The 20,316-nt window shown below is 40.2% G+C and overlaps 3 protein-coding genes across 7 annotated transcripts in view; 1 reads left to right on the top strand and 2 right to left on the bottom strand.

The window, feature by feature from the left end:
- Positions 1-5,544, bottom strand: part of LOC116849945 (uncharacterized protein DDB_G0283697-like) — a 13,399-nt gene extending 7,855 nt beyond the window's left edge. Inside the window, exons 1-3 of one of the 3 annotated variants that reach the window (XM_032827644.1) lie at positions 5,404-5,544; positions 2,022-2,068; positions 910-1,016 (exon numbers count right to left, since the gene is read on the bottom strand). The gene's annotated coding sequence lies outside the window, so the exon portion shown is untranslated. Of the gene's footprint in view, positions 1-909; positions 2,069-4,664; positions 4,789-5,403 lie in introns of those variants that run through there. The other 2 variants (XM_032827642.1, XM_032827643.1) reach the window with 2 other exon arrangements.
- Positions 2,239-9,051, top strand: LOC116849948 (omega-amidase NIT2). Of its 3 annotated transcripts, XM_032827650.1 has the most exons (9): positions 2,239-2,562; positions 2,659-3,037; positions 3,121-3,224; positions 3,343-3,650; positions 5,414-5,563; positions 6,155-6,339; positions 6,977-7,145; positions 8,220-8,453; positions 8,737-9,051. In XM_032827650.1, exons 1-9 carry the CDS (start codon positions 2,423-2,425, stop codon positions 8,823-8,825), a joined length of 1,758 nt encoding a protein of 585 aa, XP_032683541.1. In that variant the 5' UTR covers positions 2,239-2,422; the 3' UTR covers positions 8,826-9,051. The 3 variants fall into 3 exon arrangements, with proteins under 3 accessions (XP_032683541.1, XP_032683539.1, XP_032683540.1); XM_032827648.1 differs by lacking the exons at positions 2,239-2,562; positions 2,659-3,037; positions 3,121-3,224; positions 3,343-3,650 and adding an exon at positions 4,607-4,720; XM_032827649.1 differs by lacking the exons at positions 2,239-2,562; positions 2,659-3,037; positions 3,121-3,224; positions 3,343-3,650 and adding an exon at positions 4,899-5,076.
- Positions 9,023-20,316, bottom strand: part of LOC116849951 — a 23,616-nt gene continuing 12,322 nt past the window's right edge. Inside the window, exon 4 of the mRNA XM_032827655.1 lies at positions 9,023-17,708. Within this exon, the coding sequence (XP_032683546.1) occupies positions 17,541-17,708 (168 nt within the window). The 3' untranslated portion in view covers positions 9,023-17,540. The remainder of the gene's footprint in view (positions 17,709-20,316) is intronic.

Genomic DNA, 20,316 nt, shown 5'->3' with positions numbered 1-20,316 from the left:
AATTGCAAAAGAATAATTTGCGAAAGAGTGAGGAGGAACGGATAAGAAGAATTTAGGATGATACGTTAAATGAAAAAAGAAGAGAGAGAACTATTTTAAAGAATCTATGGATGAAAAAGAAAATAGAAAGCGAAAAGGAGAAAGAGGAAAAGTAAGAATGAGAAGTAATAGAACTGTGATAAGAAGGTAATATAGTTTAGAAGTAGAATTAAATCAATAAGAGAAAAGGGATGATCATAGAGTATAAAATTATAAAGTTTATAAATAAGTAGAATTAAAGTTATACAGGTTAGATAGCTTAGGTAGAAATTAAAGAATGAAAGGTTGAATGAGAGTAGAGGAATGAATGAATAAGTAATATTGCAAACCAAGTCCTACTTCTTGGCTGTATTTCTTTGCTGAAGTAAAAAATATATATTATTATAAAAACTAAAAAGTGTAGAATATTGTTCTACAAAATATAGAATTATGTATAATTGTACACTGAGAAAAAAAATATCTAAGAAATAAAAGATATTTATTCGGTAGGTACTAATAATATATTTACTTTATATTAGTATAAAAAATACTCTTCAAATAAGAAAATATACATTTTCTCAAAACCTTAGCTTACCATAAAAGTAATTATTTATTCTATTTAATTAAAGAAATTTAAATTTAAGTAAATATGTTATTGGTGCTCAAGGAATAAGTATTTTTTTATTTCTTAGACATTTCTTCTCTCCCAGTGTATATATTATTTTTATTTCGGTTCTTAGTCTCAGGCAATGTGCTTTTCTCTTGTTTCAAGACAAATCGGTTGTTTTATACGTGACTTAAAGCCATGAATGAATATGTAATTTGACATGCTATTCAATGTGCAAGAGTCACAAGCGTATAATATTAAAGCTTTTAATATATTACACTTACTGAGTTCTTTCCTTGATAGGTCAAAAGCCCAGAAAGCAGCGACGTGAATTTCATTCTCCGCAGGGCATTTCCGATGACAGCTTGCAGACGAGACGTCCTGTCGATGACTCGAAAGTGTCCAAGCACAACAATGAAAATTCAAATTTCGCGTCGTTATTAGACGAACGAACGCGCGACATTTTACTCGGCACTCACGTTTCGCGATACTTCCGGTAACGATTTCGCGACAAACGCACAAGACTCATTTCCGGCACTCTCGATAATCGTTTATGCGCGAGACTTACTTCCGGCACTCACGACGATAATTCGCTCGCGAGACCTCTTCGGTCGGTCGAAAGCGTAAGGACATTCCGAGTCGCCATTACGTGTAAACGCGCGATACTTTGCTTGACAATCTCGACGGACCATTTCGCGAGATATTTCGCGTTTGACGACTGTTGCACGATGTTCAATCAAAACATAAGTGCGAGACTTACTTTTGGCAATCTCGGGGACGACAACTGGAGTACGAGATTCACTTTTGAATAGCCCAAATCGCGAGTAATGCGGAGCGATTTTTCGAGTCCGAACTGCCGCGTCGCCATTTGTTCCGTGTTTGTAACTGACTGAACATCGCAACGATTCAAATATTCGAAGCTAGATACGTCATCACGCGCGAAACTTCACTCGGCACTCAGCTCGTTCCACAAGACATTCATCATAAGTGATTGTCTCGGACGCGACGAACGCGAGAAATTTACTTTCAATATTCCCAATCAAACCAAACTCCCCTTCGATAGGTTGGAAAAAGGAGAAACGACTTGAATGTCTAACCACAATTACGCGACGGAGACAGAACAATTGGCTCGGTGCTCTAAATGTACCACGATATAAGATCATCGCTTTCGGCGATTGTCCTATGAATATCACAAAGAACATGCGAAACTTACTTTTGACACCGCCGGAGATAATAATTCGTGAGTGAGACATACTTTAAATGAGCCAAACAGCCGCGAGAAATACGATACGACTTTTCGAACACGCAGTGTCTATATCAAGATGGTCGCAAGTCTCGAAGGACATATCGATACTCGAAGCAGCGCCGCAAGTGGCCAATCTCCACGATAACTTACTTGTTTATTAAAAGTCATGCAGAGAGGACTAGAAACAGTTCAAATATCTGAAACATTAAATAACAATATGAAAATGATTATTATTGTCCAAATCTCTTATTTCCTCAAGATCCTTAATATATACTTATTGTAACTAAAGTGCAAAAAGTGTAACATAGAGTTGCACCTAAGAGAATCGACCATCGCCTAGTAGCGTTTCGACGTCATGTATTTTGTATAGTTTATGGCGAGAGCTTCCATAAATACAAAGTATACATCGAGATACGTAAATTTAAGCGAATTGATGGATGTATGTTTATGCCAGTGTAATTTTAACGAAAAACAAGAAGAAATCGTATAACCGTTGCTCAACCGTGATGTAAAAATTATAAATTATAAAAAATTTGGGAATTATTGTTAAAATGGCTGAAGAAAGTAAAAAGATTTCCTTTGGCTTTGCTAAGTCTATAAAAAAACCAGCGTTGGTGAAGCAGGTGCTACAGGAGCAGAAAAAAGTGGATTACATCGTTTGCCTCGATGAGAAAGCAATTAAAGTGATTGGGTAAGTTAAAAAAATATATTACTATTCTGTGCGCTCATTCTGACATAACTAAATTCTACAAATCAACTTTGTATTAACAAATATATTCTTGTTCAGGGAAGAAGAAAAAAAAGAAGAGCCGCTTATTATCCCACTTTTAGGACCTAAGACTTGGCATGATAGAATTGTTAATAAAATAGATGCTGACATATTTGAATCCAAAGTAGTAAGTGAGAACAATAAACAAACTGTTCAGATCAAAGAAGAACCAAAGGAAGTATCTAATGGAGATGTGACGTCAGTTGATAATAATGCTTCAAGTGTATTGATAAAAACAGAACCACTCGATGAAAGTGAAAGTAAAACTCTTACTTTGGAAGAGCAGGCAGCTAAAGAAATTATAGAGGATCTTGAATCGAAAGAGAAGAAGGGTGACAAATTGAATGATCTAACTTTACCCTTAACAGAGGAACAGAATTTAAGAGGTGTCGAAGAAGTAAGTATTTCTGAGACAATTGATAATATTAAAAAGTGTATGTTATAAATCACTTATTACTACTATTTTCCTCTTATATACAGAGCACAATAGACGATTATGAGAAGATTCCAGTAGATGCCTTTGGTTTGGCTATGTTGCGTGGAATGGGATGGAAACCTGGCAAAGGGATCGGTAAAAATGAAAAGTATGTGCTTTGTTTTATGTGAAATCTATGCTGTATGTTTACTATGTTCTTTATTTTAGTTCTGAATTTCTATGTATATTAACTGTCCTCTCTATATTTCTGGGTGTTACTTTTACAGATTCGTAGCAACTGTTGTACCTGAATTACGTCCAAAAGGAATGGGACTGGGTGCAGATAAGATCACATTACAGAAACAGAGTGGAAAACCTCAGAAGGAAGAGGAAGAATTGCGAATGGAGAGGGGAAGTTTCATCAAAATCATTGTTGGCAAGCAGTCCAACACATATGGCCAGATAGAAGGCTTTGATGAAGATGCAGGAAGATTAATTGTAAAAATGGCTCTAGGAGGAAATACTATTTCTGTGAATGAATGTACAGTTCGAGCGGTAACAAAAGCAGAATATTTAAAAAATTCCAAAGTTCTAAGTTAGTAAATTAAAAATAAATTATCTCTTTTGGGGATTTTTAAATGGATATATTACACATAAAACTTTTATATCAAAGATCTTAAAATTCATAGTAACTGGCGATTTATAATTAGTAAATGAAGATCAAGCTGATTACAATCAGCTTGATCTTCATTTACTAATAAATAATCACCAGTATTCATTTACTATAAATTGTAATTTATAGATCCAAAGATCTTAGAAACTGTATAAATAATAAAATAAATAATAAAATAATCTGAAATCATTTAAAAGTCCCTGTATTATCTTGGTCGCACAAGGTTGAAGTTTTGTTTTCAGTATTCGATGAAATTAATTTCAGATGCCACTAAATATGAAGAATACAAAAGCAAAGAAGGTACAAGTAAGAAGAGACCTGTATCATCAGAATCTCTTAGCAGTGATTCTGATATGCTTGACAAGAAGAAAAAGTGCAAAGAAGATGAAAATAAACACAAATCAAAGAAATCAAGCAAAAAGTCAAAAAGTAGACGAAGAGACATATCTGAGAGTAACAGCGACAGTGATAGCAAGAGGAAAAGTAAAAGAAGAAGAAGTTCCAGTAGTAGCGATACACATAAGGCAAAAAAGACTAAAAAATCGAAGAAGCATAAAGAGAGAGACAAAGAACACAGAAAAGATAAGAAATCAAGGTACTCTGAATCTCCTGACAGGAGAAAATCTAAGAAGCGCAGAAGATCTTGATCGTCTAGTAGACGATAATATGTATAAGTTGCGATATGTTTTATGTTCCGGAATCAACGTCTTATACACTTTTATTTGTATTACACTTTTTAATAAAACTTATTTTTCCAAACGCTTTTCTTTCACATCTTCCTCTTCAATCCGAATGAAAATTATTAATTCGTTTTAACGTCGTATATACATAACAATATTCTTTATAGAAATGATCTCATAATAACAGATAATATTTGCGGTCTTGTTTTACGTCATCGAGATAAAGAGCAGATGCAAGTATGAAACTTAACCTTACCTAACCTATCATGCTACGTGCGAATGTCGTGCTGCGTGGACTAAGAACGATGTCAAGTACGTGCGCGATTATTCTTTTTTTGCGACACGCGAGATTCGGGTATCGTGAAGCCTTTTTTGTACGACGTTTCGGGAAAAAGTGAAGAACATAATTTTATTTATCACACTATATCTAACTGTGCTAACAAGTGTCTGGCGGAGCGATTGTTTACTATTAATCATTGCAAGCAGACTGATGAATCAAATAATTATGAGCTACGATAGTCAAATCTTACTGACAAAAATTAACTAATTTCAATGAATTATTTTCATAGTTGTAAAGTATTTCTCATTTTACAGGCTATAAGAGCCATTTAATTTTGCTGCACTTTGTGCACATAGAATGAAATGGAGGTATATTCAAATGTTTGAGAGTGAGTAAGAGAGAACTAGTAACATTTAGAAAGTGAAATGTGAAGGATAGTTTATCACAGTAATATGAAAAATTCATAATAATAGTTCAACTGTTTTATGCAGGAGGCTCGATATTTCGATTAAATTGTGCCAACGTGTTCTACGCGAGTGAAAATAAGGAATCTTTCGAGGATTGAACGAAATACAGATAATAGAATAAGTGCATAGTTTGGCTCGGAGAATTACAATTCGTCTTTCTCGTTCGTTCATTATCTTCCGATAACGATCGCGCGTGTCGCAAGAGATAAGACTGCAATTGCAGTCGTGAATTAACATGATTATCGAACCTGCTTTCAGCGCTACGCTTGGCTTTGGTACAGCTGGCAGTCGGGAAGGATAAGGCGACGAACGTCGCGCGAGCCGTCTCATTCATCGAGCGCGCTAAACAACAGGAACACGCCGACATTGTGACGCTGCCCGAGTGCTTCAACTCGCCGTACGGAACATGTAATTGTCCGACGAAAAGCTTGCCGTACAACACAAACGTTGAGTCTAAAAACAGTCGAGCAACCAGATAGATCCAAAGATCTCAGAATGAATGCGCGGACAAAGAATAGACTAATGATTACCTCACGTTACTTTTTCAGACATTCTTAGCACTTTCTTGACTTGTGTCGGCAGTTGTGGCTGTGATGAAATTTGAAATCAGAGCACGCTATTGGATAATTCGAAATTCGGCGATGCGGCTTGCGATTGGTTACGACAGGTCGATGCTTTTGGACTCTTCTTTTCGCCTGTATCTACACTCGGTGCAGAGTGTAGATGCAGTTGAAAAGAAACTGTTCCTTTTCCTTCTTGTTTTTCCTTGAGAATAATTTATTTCGGTCTTATACCGTTCTATTTATTTCGTTCGCAGTTCAGAATGTATAAAGAAAGATCGCTAGATAGAACGGAGCTGAGTCGAGTTGTTTTTTTCTGCACTCTCTGGATCTCGTTGCCGTCTACTTCGCGTCAGATATTTTTATTCATGTGTGTACTTACGCGACTCACCCTCCCGTGTTGTGTCACGTGATAACGCCGACGTGAATAAACAAATAGCCCACTTTGCGAAATACGCCGAGAGTATCCCCAGCGGCGAGACGAGCGTGGCTTTGTCCGAAGCGGCGAGGAGGAACGACGTTTACGTGATCGCCGGAACAATACCGGAGCGGGAGGATGACAAGTTGTACAACACTTGTACCGTATGGGCACCCGATGGAAAGCTCGTGGCCAAGCACAGAAAAGTAAGAGTGTCAGCGGCATTCAGGAACCCAGAATGATCGTTCTTCCTGCCATAAATACTCCCCTTGCGATTTCGAAACAAATATTTTTCCACTAATAACGATGAGTTATCGACAGTTTTCGAATATTTAACTCTTTTGCTATCAACGAGATATACGTTTTCACTATCACTAATAATTCAATTATAAATATCTATTCAATTAAATAAGCAACTTTTTGATACTCAGAAGACATTAGCTGTTATTTATGTTAAAAAATATAAAACTTTTATATTTTTTGTTAAAACTATATTATTTTAGTATATTTAGTGAGGTGAAAATAAAAAAAAAATTGTACTTTTAAAAAACAAAATTGGTAATGAAAAAATTAATGAAGATTGAACTTATATTTTTAAAGGAAAAAGAGAGACAATGTCGCGCGCGAATCTCGAAAAGATTTTACATTGACAGTTTTCATTCGAAATTTCGCTACAACGTTAATTTAGAGTCAATAGTATGAAAGTGTTGAGGAATTCTAAAAAAAGAAAAAATACACACACACAACACAAATATTTTGTAGAGGTTACTTGTATGTATGTTGAATAAACGCCAACGGTATACAGAACAGCGCGCACTTTATAAAGTGCTTTCTTGTTTATAGATGCATCTGTTTGACATCGACATTAAAGGGAAAATCACATTCCGAGAGAGCGACTCGCTGTCGCCCGGGAATTCCTTGACAACCTTTGAGGCAAAAGGTTGCAAAATCGGCATCGGCATTTGCTATGACATCAGGTTCGAGGAAATGGCGCGACTTTATAGAAACAGAGGTAAATCGATATTACACACGGAATACTGATAAAGCTTGATGCGATATCGCTGGGAAAATAATGAGATAGAGTTTAACGCGTTTATTGACATTATGCTTTAAACGTTCACGTGCTTTGGTTGCCTTTGAAACGAGATAATTACTCGTTTCATGTTCCGATGAATATGATAAATTATAGTAATATTCAAGGAAAACACGCGATATTTTACAGCTGATTGAATATAATTTCGAGTTGTAAACAATTCATGACTCATAACAGAGAATTCAAGACAGAATTCCATTCATCATTTAGTATATAATTTTTTGTGTGAATATGTCATTTTTTTACAATTTTTGCATATAAATTTATTCATTCTACGTACATAATTTTTATAAAAAAATGTTTTATGTATTTAATGAACAACATTTTTATTTCGTTGCGATACGTTGGGTACTTTAAATTTTATACTCGAATACTCTGTCAATAAACCTCTCACGCCCACGTCACACACAGGCACATAGTAAACAGACATGCATCCTGTGAGGACACGGGTGGGCGTGTTTACACCCAAGTATAATCACTAGTGACAGGGTCATGCGAATAAACTTTATTGTATCTGCAACATTTTTCGTGCTATACATAAATTAAAGTAAGAGTTTCAATGTTTGCAGTTTCAATGCTTGGACACGTACTTAACTCTGAGCATTTTTATTGTTTTGGTCTTTAAGTACCAATATTTAAATCTCTAACATAGAGAATATATATGCATATATTAAACATATTATGCATAAATTATTAAAAACATATTAAAAACATATTAAAAACATATTATGCATATATATATTCTATATTGAAAGTTTAAATATTTGTATTTAAAAGGACCAAAACAATAAGAATGCCTAGAGTTAGGTAAGTGTCCAGGTATTGACACGTCGCCTTCATTTCACTCACACTCCATGTTTGCCATGCTTTTTTGCGTTTGTCACAAATTGCTTACCTGTCTCGACTGAAACGAAGCAACGCTCGCACGGCGGAGCCGTCGACTGACTGTCACTGCTGTAAGCTGTCATTCTGAATCTGGTCTTGTGATATCAGGCTGCCAGATGTTGATCTACCCTGCGGCATTCAACATGACCACGGGCCCGCTGCATTGGTCGTTACTGCAGCGTTCCAGAGCAAACGACAATCAATTATATGTAGCCTGCGTTTCGCCGGCACGTGGCTCGCCGCCCGGATACGTCGCTTGGGGGCATACCCAGTTAACCAACCCTTGGGGAGAAATACTCAACGAGCTGGATGACTCCGAAAGTATGCTGGTAGCAAACATAGGTGAGTTTTCCTCAGAAGTTATGTTAAAATAGTGATGAATCTCCGGGCTTCCAGTCGTCGAGTATTTTCTGAAATCGTTGATTCACAATGAATAGAGATACATTCATATGAAATTTATCAATCTATTCTGAATACAGAACTGTCCTTAAGCAAAACAGAGCTTGCGTGTCAGCAATTTTATGCTTCAATATTTCGCAGTTAATGTAACTGTAAAAATGCTTTTTTACAAAAATTGAAAATACGTTGTTCGAGCTACATGCGTTGAAATAATTGCTTATCGCAGATCTGAAAGTTGTGGACGAAGTCAGGTCACAAATTCCAACGTTCGGTCAACGTCGCACGGACCTATACGACACAGTTTGGAAGGATTAGGGAGATGTAACGTGTGACAACGCTTGCGCATCGTGTCATTAAGCAATTTTGCACGACGACGAGCTATCGGGTGCTCTAAATTTCACACTCGAATACCCCGTTAATAAACATCTTGCGCCCACGTTACACACACGTAAATGTGCTGTGGAGACATGAGCAAGCGTGTTTACACGTAAGTATAATCACCGATGACAGGATCATGTGAATAAACTTTATTGCTCTGTAACATTCCTCGTGGTATATCAATTCTTACTTTCGCCTTATCATTACATATCCTTACGCTATCGGATTATATCTACGAAAGACGTCGGGTACGACGTGCCGATCTTGTCGATCGAGGAATCAAGGGAAGATTAAAACCAGGGACTCTTATTCATATATATCGGGTTTTCTTTTATAGCGATATTCCAATGAATGTATCGCTTGGAATAAATTTTTATTGTAATCTCGTAATTTTATGAATTCCGAACGATTGCTCTCATCATACATAAAAGGCCCCTTGATCATTAAACGATATAATTACGATCGAGAATAATTATATATGTATGTATATATATATATATATATATATATATATATATATATATATATATATATATATATATATATATATATATCTTCCTTTCTTTGTAAACGTTAGTTTAAAGTGTAAGCTTAGAGAAATTGGTCGATTAATAAATTCAATGTTCTCTCTGCTGAGCTGGGTCGATCGAGTAGAGAAGAAAGAGGAGAGGAAAAGTACAATGGCGAGGCGCGAGAGGAAAGCGCGTGATCGCGCGCGCGCTTTCCATCAGACGACGAGGATATCACTTCTTCTTGTCTCTCTATGTAGGACGATTAAATTCATTAAATAAATTCGCTCTGCGAGTCATGACTTGAGGCACTTGTCCCGAATACATTCTCTCCAAGCTCTGAACATCTTCTCGTCCTCATTCCCAGGGTGAAAATATTCAGGAAACTTATGCTCAGGCGTGGATATGTCTCAGTTCGGACACTGCGCGGCGTCTAGTAAAATATCTCTTTGGCAAAACTTTTCGGAAAGATCGGCATTGCGTCAGAGATTGGATCGTACTCGAGGCAGGTATCTCGCACACCGAACGGGTGTGCCATACTTAAACTCTAGCAACTTAATCTCGGACGTCCTCTTGTTTGCGTTCGCTCTTGCGGTTCCGGAAACGCCGTCATCGAGCTCGGCTTGATTTTTTAAATCCGAAATCCACGCGATTTTTATAATTTAAACGCCAATCGACTAAGTATGAATCGCTGAATCGGCAAGCCGTTTTTAAATATTTAATTTTCCTCCGGAGTACACACACACATACACACACACATACACTTCGCGTCTCATACAACGACTAATTGATAAAATTATTAATTACAATCAGCATTATTATCATCACCGTCATTCTCATATGATTACGATCGATCTCCTTGGCTTTCGACGTAAATATTTACCACTTAGAGAAGCGATATTGGATTTGTTGAACTAGGGGCGAAGTCTCTCCCTTTCTCTCTCTGTCTACATACAATTAACTTTTAATTCTCAAACGAGTCAATTTTCAGCGAAGATGAGCGAATGAAAAAAATGTGGAAAGATACGAAAGGCTACTTATAAATGAAAAGAAATCACGTAACGTTTCACAATCCAGGAGACGATTACTGAGAGAGACTAAGATCCGTTCCTTTATTCCTTTATTCTTTCACTAAGAGGATCTTCTTAAGGGGGAGAGAGTACGTGCAAAATTCGTACTATGTCGCCCAGTGTCGAAGCCCTCGAGAGATTCGCGAAGCGATTAACGATCCAAGGGCGGTGTGATAGCAATCAAGCGCCGTTAAAAGTATATCACAGGCAAGCATACGCGCGCGAACAGTGTGTACGCGATGCTGGAAACTCGCGAATGTTCGTAGTAACGTACGACGTCGTTCCCCTTTAACGAGGAATGACTTAGCACCATGTTATTCTCATTCACTTTTCTCCGTCGATAAACAAAGGTGAAAGCATTCGTATACATTACACTACTATACGTATGGCCCCATATCGCTCGGATTTGTCGCACCATTTGTCGGTATTAGTACCGTTTCGAGCTTTCTGCGTCGGGAAATCGGCCGAGAAAGCTTGCGTCTCGAGTCGTTCTTCTGCCAAAAAGAAAAAAAAAAACAGAAACAGCGATTTTCGAAAGCAATTTTCAACGATTGTCATCAGAGTCCTCGTTACGAGAAAATCGACATCGGTATACAAGTCGAAGTGACGTTTGATGACAATTAGTTCTTGTCAATTGTTTGACTCCATTTACCGCAACATCGAGCTGTACGTTTCGCGAAACTTTCAAGAGGGAGAGCTTGAAACCGTAACACGTTGAGTAATTACGTGAATTCAGTTGACGTAATATTAAAAAATGAAGTGAACGCCGCACGACTCGTACGTGCGCCGATACTCGGTCAGGGACGCATTTTTTTCCCGCAGAATTCTCCAACCTGACTTACGTTTTTCCCCAAAACGCACCGTGCCATATAAACGCGAACACATTCAAACACAAGCAGATCCAATTTCCTCGAGTTTTTAGCCCTTCCAATATCGACCGCAAAACGGTGCCGGGGTGGAAATATTCGACGGGACAATTTTGTCCTACCGCAACGCGAGCGCAAAACACTTGGTGGAATAGTTTTGGTCCTGACGCGCTTGAAATGGCTAACGCATCCGCGTTCGATGCTGAAACGTTCAAGGGGTTATTGTCGAAAAATATAGAGCAACGAGAATGAGCAGCGTACGATCAGTGACTCGGCTAAATTAAGAGACATCCTTCCACGCCTTTTTCTATTTCGGACGTTGCGGTTAGCCGCGATTTTAGCGAGTTCAGGGAAAAAGAGTCCGACGCATTTGCTCGTGCCGAATTAACAAAACGTGCATTAATTGCCCCGGAAACTTAAGAGGATCGTAGTCCCGCGAAGGGTTCACACGAGTTTCAATTCCCAGCGGCTTAACAGTGTCTGTTACGTACACGTGTCGCGTGTGCCACGGCAGCGCACTTATAAATATCACATTTCATACACGTGTACCCGTAATATCGCCGACAAATTCTCTGCTTAGGCGGAATAGTGAAATTAATCGAGAGATTCGAGACACGATATTGCAAACCGTGGAAATCGCATTGCTTCCACTGAGCAAACGCGCCGGACAAATCGCAGCATATATTTCACGGAATCTCCTCATTTCCATTTCTCAGCCGCTTTATCGTAAATTCATTTAGCCGTATTATGTACGCGCGCGCACTGCGCTGTCGTTTTTGCAAACTACGAAGCGCAATTAATGGCCGCCGCATTGCAATTATATGTTCATCAAGCTGAAGCAACTCTCGTTGCGAGAAGAAGAGAGGAAGGGTCGTCTGGCTTGTGATTTAAAACATGCTCGGAAACGCGCATTGATGCATCGATAACGATCAAACAAATGTTTCGCAGTGCTCTTTGAAAATTTCAAACGGTGAAGCGATGCGCGTCATTACGGTGCCGTTGTAAGAAATGCGCGACGATGACAAGTAATAAAAAAAATATCCGGGACACGGAGAGCCTCGAAATATAAGAAGCGCGTCGACTTCCATCCACGATCGTCGAGTTATTCCAGCCATTAAACCCCTCGCGTTAATAATTTCAACCTCGGCTCACTCATCGATCCAATTAGTCGCGTGATATCGCCGAAAATCACAATTAATCTATTCGTTATTGCGTGTTATAATCCGGGTATTCGTGGCAATTATTAAGTTGCTTCGAAACTGGTCACACGGCCGATAGATCAACGGATATTTGTGAACTGCCAATTGGGACGCGAAAAATGTATAACCAATGCCTCGTTAATCTGGAAATAGATAGAAGAGAGACACGGAGAAAATATTGTACACGGTAAAAAATATTTGATAAAAAATATTTAATATGATACACGGTAAAAAATATTGAAATCTCGATCTGCGTAGAAATTTTTAACGTATTCGTGTGTTAATTTCACGTATTGTCGTTATGTTATTTCGACTTTCTCTGCGTTGTAAGTTCAATATTCATTTTTTCTAAATAACGCAATACTGTCCAAGTGTTACATTTTCGTATTAATTTTATATTACTTGTGTTGTTTACACAACAATTTCACAATTTTACAGTACCATCCAGCTCTGTAAAAAACATGGTAAAAAGGAATCTAATTTTCATTACAATATTCTCTCCGTACAGACTTGATCTCGTGTGTCGCACGAAACGTCCGACTACTTCTTATTTGAGAATTAAGCAGTGGCTTTTATTCCTTGCTAACGTGAACGTGTTTCGAGATAAAAAAGGAAGAAAACAAAAGACATTAAACGCGTGTGAGATAAGAGTTCCGAGAAACAAAGATAGAAAAGATAGAAAGATAGAACGCATGAGAATTCAACGATAATAAGCGGGTTAACTTTCTTCTCCTTTTTAAAATCTGAACACTATTCGTATATATGTAAAATCAAGACATGTGCAAACAAAATACGGAATATGGAAAATATGGAAAAATATACAGCAATCAGCTAATAGATTCTCTAGCTAATAATTCTAACTCGATATCGCGTAGTTAATGAATAACGAGTTATCGAGAAACAATCTTGTTTCAATAAGCATGTTTAACCCTTTACAGGGCTAATTAAAACACAAAATTGGATAATCAGATAACAGTAAACGTTAAAATGCGTTCAAACGTATCGCAGTTTAACTGTTAACTTAATTCATTGTAAAGTTACTTGAAACTCCATTCTCTCTCGGCTCGATCAGAAAAGGGTTAACGCGTCTCGCCGTTGACGATTTGGCGCGAGCACGATTGATGCGTCACCGCGTATACGTAAGATTATGTAGATTGGTTCCGCGTGACTGCAAATTCTCTCTATTAAAGCTCTGTTTGTAAATAGCGACACACGCACGCACACACACACACACACACACACACACACACACATACACATCTCCTTACTCGCACACATTTCGTCGCCTCCGCATATCCCCGTGTTGGATAAACGCTCATTAAGATAAAGCTCTGAAATCGCCTCTCGCATTGCTTCAGCCCAAGTTCCGCATCGAATTGGATCAACCCCCATGTTTGTCCCTCGGTTTCTTGAACGTTTAGCCCTTTCGGATCCAGGAGCATTCACATCACGAGAGAACACCGGAGCAGTTTACATTGAGATAACGAATACACACGAAGCGCCGAGGTCGATTGAGAGCCGTGTAGTGAAGCTAAAACAGAATTTTCAAGAGAACTACGGAGAAAGAATTCGAGAGAAAAATCGTATGGGAGTGAGGTATGATTGCACAAACGATAGATCTTCTAAACGAGACTCGCGAGAGAGAGAAAGAGAATGACTCGCGCGCTCTTCAAGACTTCTCCCCTGCGACGCGCTGAAAAATCTCTCCGTTGGAAAATCACTACAGAAACATGAAGCTCCCTCCCCGTGGAGTTATTACGAAGTTAGCCCAAATTAGCATTGTCAAACGGCATTATGTCTCGCATCGCCTAATTTGCTTCTCACGTGCTTCCCGTCGGGAGTGCATTAGGAAGTTTCACAACGCGACTTTCGTTTACATATGCGCTTCAACACACGTTACGTGTGGTTCGCGCACGCGGCCAGTGCAGAATCATTGCATTATATTAACTTGATTCCGTCGTGCGAAAATGCGACTCGAGCGCACGTTCCCGGCGCCTCGTGTAATTCGCGCTCTTAAACACACGCGCTATTGTGTAAAATTTCACGATTAAAAGTAAAAAGAAGAATAAAGTAGACAGAAGGAAAAGTTATGATAACGTCAAAATGATGTCGAGATGACGAGAAAACGAGTAAAGAAATTTATGACTCGATTAATTATTTCCTCGTCATTTTGACGTCACTGTGATTTTCTGTTACATTTGGACACGGGATCACGAGAGGACATTCCACGAAGTTATTGCACCTCGATAAAAGTAATTCGCGAGAATTCGTGGATGAACTGTTTATCCGATAACACGGCATTATTGTTGTGTCTTTTATTTGGCGGAAAACGCGACGAGTGCGGCGAGACATCTCTTTGTCGTTGTATGTTTTTTTTTTCATGCTATCTACGTTCTTGTTACGAGAATGATATGTGGGTGCAGAGGTTCTCAAAGCGGCGGCGAGAGACGACGGGTTTGCGCAGGAAAATCCACTTCTCATCTTTGACGCGTTTTCTTTCTCTTACCAGTGTAATGAATGCAGAAGTTTATCTAAAAAAGTTGCTTCTGAAAAGTTTACACAGGATGTTTGGAGACTTGCCGAGCTACTCTTACTTATAGATTCCTTGGCCATAATTCGCAGTTGATCTTGCTTTAAGAAAAATGCCGCAAAGCGCGCTTCGGAAATTAAACTTTCAAGTTTCCTTTAAAGAGCGGGCGTATACGCGCGCACAAACGCGCGCAAGCGATGTAATATCGTTCTTCTTTTCTTAAATTCAAGACAATCTTGCACAAACAGTGCACCTTGCGCTTTGGCAATTTTTAATGCAACTAGTATTGAAAACGTCACGCTTGTGAAATATTACGTCCCGCAGAGTTTTCAGTGCGCAAATATCCGCTCGAGATTGCCTGAGGATTCCACGGCGAGAGATAATTCGACAAGCGTGAGACAACTGTGTAATTTCTTCCTCAATTACGAACTGGAATCCTCTTCTATAGCGACACGGTTTCTCGTGCATATCTGAACAAATGCGGAATAAATTTGGGAATCTCTGTGTTAAAGCGAAATGCACAGGCCGTCAGGCAAATGGATGGATGGATGGATGGATCTCTTCTTCACACGTCGCGCGAGATCGACTTGCGTAAAAATTGCGATCCATTCGTGGCTCCTGCGTGAACGCAACGCTAACAGCGTTATGCTGCGCTGCGATACAACGCGTTCCCGCCGGCGAAAGACGGACTTTGCAGCGAATATCGCGAACGACACTCTAACGAGATCGCGTAGCGCAAACAGGCAATTACTCTACGAAGTGATCCCAACGTGATTCACTTTCCATCGTCTTTTTTACCGTGTGCGAGGTAAACGCGTGGCGATTACCGGAAGAGAATGCCAGAAGGTCGCGAAGCGCACGAGAAAACGAGAGAAGCCGAGACGAGGGACTAAACGACATTACTTCGTCGCGCGATTTGCCGATTTTATCACTGATTATCATCACAGAGGTGTGATCGGAGAGGCGCTTTTCGAAAAGGTGCTCGCTCACCGGCGAGCCCGGAAAAGCAAACGAACGAACGAACGGACGAACGAACGGTGATTTTTCCACTAGAGGTTGAAACGAATCTCGTTAACAAAAGGATATTACACAAACGTAACATACGTAACGTAAGGATATTACACAAACGTAACGTATACATACACACGTAACACACACAAACAGACGTACGACCTAGCTGACGAGGAGAAGCGGATTTCCGGCGCTGGTCGATGAAGGACTCGCGCACTAATCTCGTGACACGTTCGTTATCACATCGTTTATTGACAATGGAAAAATAAAAATTTCTGCCGACTCGACCACTCACACACGCGCTCGCTCGCATACACACGCATACATGCACACGAAACGCGCGCGAAATGTGCCGCGCGAGGTCTCGATCGGTTTTTCAATTCAGTCTGCAATTGTCTGTCCGACGCGAGTACTATCAAGAGCGCGGATCTTGAGGAACGTGGCCGCTAAATCGATGCACGATGCACCGCCGATTACGATTGTATCGGGCGGATCCCGGCGGTGGTCAAGTCGAGAGCCGATCGAGTCGATTTGCGCGATGACATTTCCGATCGCGCGCGTGGCCGCACATTTTGCTCCGGAACGTGCGCGACTGAGTGCAGTATGCCTTCTCTGACAGTGGCTGACATCTGAGTGTATTCTCGAATTAGGCCAGAAGAGCTGCCAGCGTCATTCTCGACGTTTGGTTATGAGCGCAGAGTTTCAAATCCGACCCGTTGAATCCGCGTGGTATCTGATGAGCGTTATCGCAGCGGATTTGATGAGGGACGTGGGGAAATGCGAGAAAATGCGTGCTTCGAAAGGAAGCACGGGCAAAATCCCCCGGAAATAAAGAGCTCTCGGAAAGCTCGCCGAACCTGACGCGCGCGAGGTCTGGAAATTTTTAAATTTCCCCCGGGAAAACATCGACAAGATACGAGAGTCCTCCGTCTCTCTTTTCTTTCCCTCTCAATTAATGTGCTCACGCGCGTATGCGTGAGAGAGAAAACGCGATGAAATTATGATAACGGAAATGATAAAACGATAATATTTGCATTACGTTTAATGCGCGTCGCATCTCTAGAGGAGAGAGAGAGAGAGAGATGAAATATGATCTCCTCTTACTGACACACTTCCGCAGTAAAAACTATATTATGTCTTTTATCCGGCGAATTATCGCGAAAATCGTTCGATCGGTCCTCGACCCAACCGCGGTGGATCAGGGAAACAAATCGGTCCGCGCTGCACTCAACTCGCACCTTTCCAAAAGAATGACCTAATTGCGATGGGCGACGGACGTGCTGTTCGCCAAAACACCGCGTACTCGCGGTATGAACCAAACCTGTCTGCGGAATTCCTCGTGCACAATTTTCTCGTCGTCGTCGTCGTCGTCTTCCTTGTCGGGTCGCTAATATCGTTAACGGGCGAATTCCTTCGACGAGCGTGAGGCCTGCGGCGACGATGATCGCGGGACCCGTCCGGTCGTAACTAGGGCACCGTCAGCAGCGCGACCAGGCCGAGTAGACAGAGAACACTCTGATGCCGGATCCCCGACGATTCCGCCACATCGAATATGTCCGGACCGCTCAGGTCGTCCGCATCGTCCAGGCACTCGAACTCGCAGCAGCGCTCGCCCACGCGGAACCTTTTGCATTTCTGCGAAAGAATCGCGGAGTACAGTGTGAAACGACTTCTTCGAGAAGAGGAGGAAATTCTTCGATACTTTCGGTACTTTTACGCCTCAATGGATATCGAGTTTCAATAGTTTCTAATTTTTTATTTGTATCGAGTATTTGTGGCATATTTTTCGTGTAATTCAAACTCCCTGAACAAGAAGATAACGATAAAAAAATTTAGTTTGTAATAGTTTTTTTAGAAAGATATACAATCAATAGCAACTTAAACGTGAAATGAAAGAATTAAGAGTTATCATTCTTTTTCAGAATAGAGAAACCCGTAAATGAGTTGCTTTGTAACCTTATAATTATAATGACAATATAACGAACTGTAATTGGTCCCGCCATTTGAGGGGTCTGCGAACTGAACTAATGAAAAAAGATCTGAAGAATGGCTAGATTCCATCTTCCAGAGACTCTAGTTTCTCAGGTAACGAAGTTGATGCACGCGTTTCTTGGAAGAGAAAGGGTCGATATTCGAAATTTGTAGTCCAACGATGCGAATTCCCGCCTTTCTTTCGTTATATCGAGAACTTCGCTCACAAAAGAGGCGGAACGTTCTTTTGTGAATATTAATTGTTCTTAAATATTCATAAGAGCGCACGTTGGCCTTTATTGGATATTGTTAAACACCGTAAACCATTTCCCACAGTGTTTCGCGCAGCGGCGCGACTCAAAGGGCCGCAATCTGACGTTACTCGTTTACGTGCGGCAGAACAAGGACTCGCAATTCCGGCGCGAGGCTCCGGAGGGCCCCGTGAATCCTGCATTTCATCTCGGCACCTGTCTTGCACGAAACGCAAAACGCGCATAAAAGCTCCCTCATCCGCGGGGTTGCCGCCGACGGAGCGTGTCTCGATTCCGCGCGCGACCGGCCACTTAATTTCGTTCGCGGCTTAATGAATTTCCTTTGCCGCCAATTATCATTAGTCAGTTCGGAGCGCCGTTATTGAATCGCCTTCTCTTTTAGCCCGACTACTCACCACTTTTTTCGTCCGATCCCTTTCACGCGTCCAATTATGGCACGTGGCACGCGAAATTGCGCGTGTCTGTCGCCGTGTGACGATAATTAAAACGATCGCTCGTAATAAATTGGCGAGCCAGTCGGGTTTCGTTATTCATGCATGGCGTACCTTCTTTTTTATTACACAGAACTCGTTATATCAGAGATTTCTTTTTCCCTCTTTCTCCGTTAAGAGAGAGAGAAGGTGAGAGAAAGATTAACATTCCGACGTGGAATATAAGGCATGAAATTAAGCTTATATATTAAATTAAGTATGAGATGGAGTTATATTAAGTTATATATGAAATGGAGCTTATATATTAAATTAATATGTCAGAGTCATAGTGCGCGCGAAACTGCATAACTCGAATGTCGCACTTCCCTTCGACATTTTCACAATTCGTGCAACGCGAAATAGAGGTAATTCGTCGGGCGCGTTGGCGTCTACCGACGAATTCGCGAAAGACGATTAGCGCAGGATGATCGCGTTTGCGTGGAGAAGATTCGTCGTTATTAAGAACGGACGACTAGTTTAAGACCGGCTCACTGACGGGTCGGATATTAAAAGCTTTTCGCTGCATTCACGGTAATTACGACAACTCATTTGCCGTTGCGGGTTGCCAGTCCTCATGATTGCCGCGGCTTCCAAATTGTACACGGAAACTTAAAAGATATGATGCGCATAATCAGAAATATTTTGCGCGTGAGCGGCACAGTTGCATTATCCTAGCTATCGTTGTGTGATGGTAATGGCGTATGATTGATATGACTTGATTACTTTGACACATCAACTATATTCGTGTAGCTGCGCGTGATCCGGTTGTTGCAACTAAAAATCGTCACTGCAACGCTCGGCAATTGTTCTGTGGCAATCACGTAATTAGTTGTCCTGTATTTTACTGTTGGAATCTAGTTGGCACAGCTAGATTTTTGTGTAGGTCAACCATTCCGCTTTTCCCGTGTGCGTAAACAGGTGCTATGATATTTTTATTGTTTACCAGTTTTGTGTGTGTATATGTTTGAAAATTCAGTATAATGTACATACGCGCACGACATACATATACACACGAATATACATATACACACATATACTTGTAAATGTCGGGATCCTTGTATATATATATATATATATATATATATATATATATATATATATATATATATATATATACGAGGGTGGTCTGAAAAGTTTCCGACCTCAACGTGAAGATAGCAGCACTTGTAAATAAAAGCTAGTGAATTTCGTTGTTCATCTGTTGACAGTTACTCACCGAAGTTTCAGCCATTTTGGACTCGCAGTTGTTATGTAACAGTCGTTTGAGTAAGTTGATGTGAGTGTTTTTGTGAAAATGGACAAAATCGAGTATCGAGCTGTCATTAAATATTTGTTTTTGAAAGGCAATACGCCTACGCAAATCAAAGATGAGTTGGATTCTGTGTATGGGGACTCTGCACCATCATTTACGACAGTGAAATTTTGGGCCGCTGAATTTAAACGTGGCCGTAAGAGCTTGGGAGACGATGAACGTTCAGGACGTCCAAAAACTGCAACTACCGACGAAAACATCGCCAAAGTTCACCAAAT

This window comes from Odontomachus brunneus, unplaced genomic scaffold (assembly GCF_010583005.1).
Source record: "Odontomachus brunneus isolate Ranch 3 - 2012 unplaced genomic scaffold, Obru_v1 Obru_scaffold_129, whole genome shotgun sequence".
Classification (NCBI taxonomy): domain Eukaryota; kingdom Metazoa; phylum Arthropoda; class Insecta; order Hymenoptera; family Formicidae; genus Odontomachus; species Odontomachus brunneus.
This window is presented reverse-complemented; position numbering and strand designations above follow the sequence as displayed.

Excerpts from the sequence above, each read along its gene's own strand:
- LOC116849948 (XM_032827650.1), top strand. The coding sequence starts at position 2,423 with ATGGCTGAAGAAAGTAAAAAGATTTCCTTTGGCTTTGCTAAGTCTATA. Across the intron at positions 2,563-2,658 it reads AAAGCAATTAAAGTGATTGG|GGAAGAAGAAAAAAAAGAAG; the intron begins GTAAGTTAAAAA and ends ATTCTTGTTCAG. Across the intron at positions 3,038-3,120 it reads ATTTAAGAGGTGTCGAAGAA|AGCACAATAGACGATTATGA; the intron begins GTAAGTATTTCT and ends TCTTATATACAG.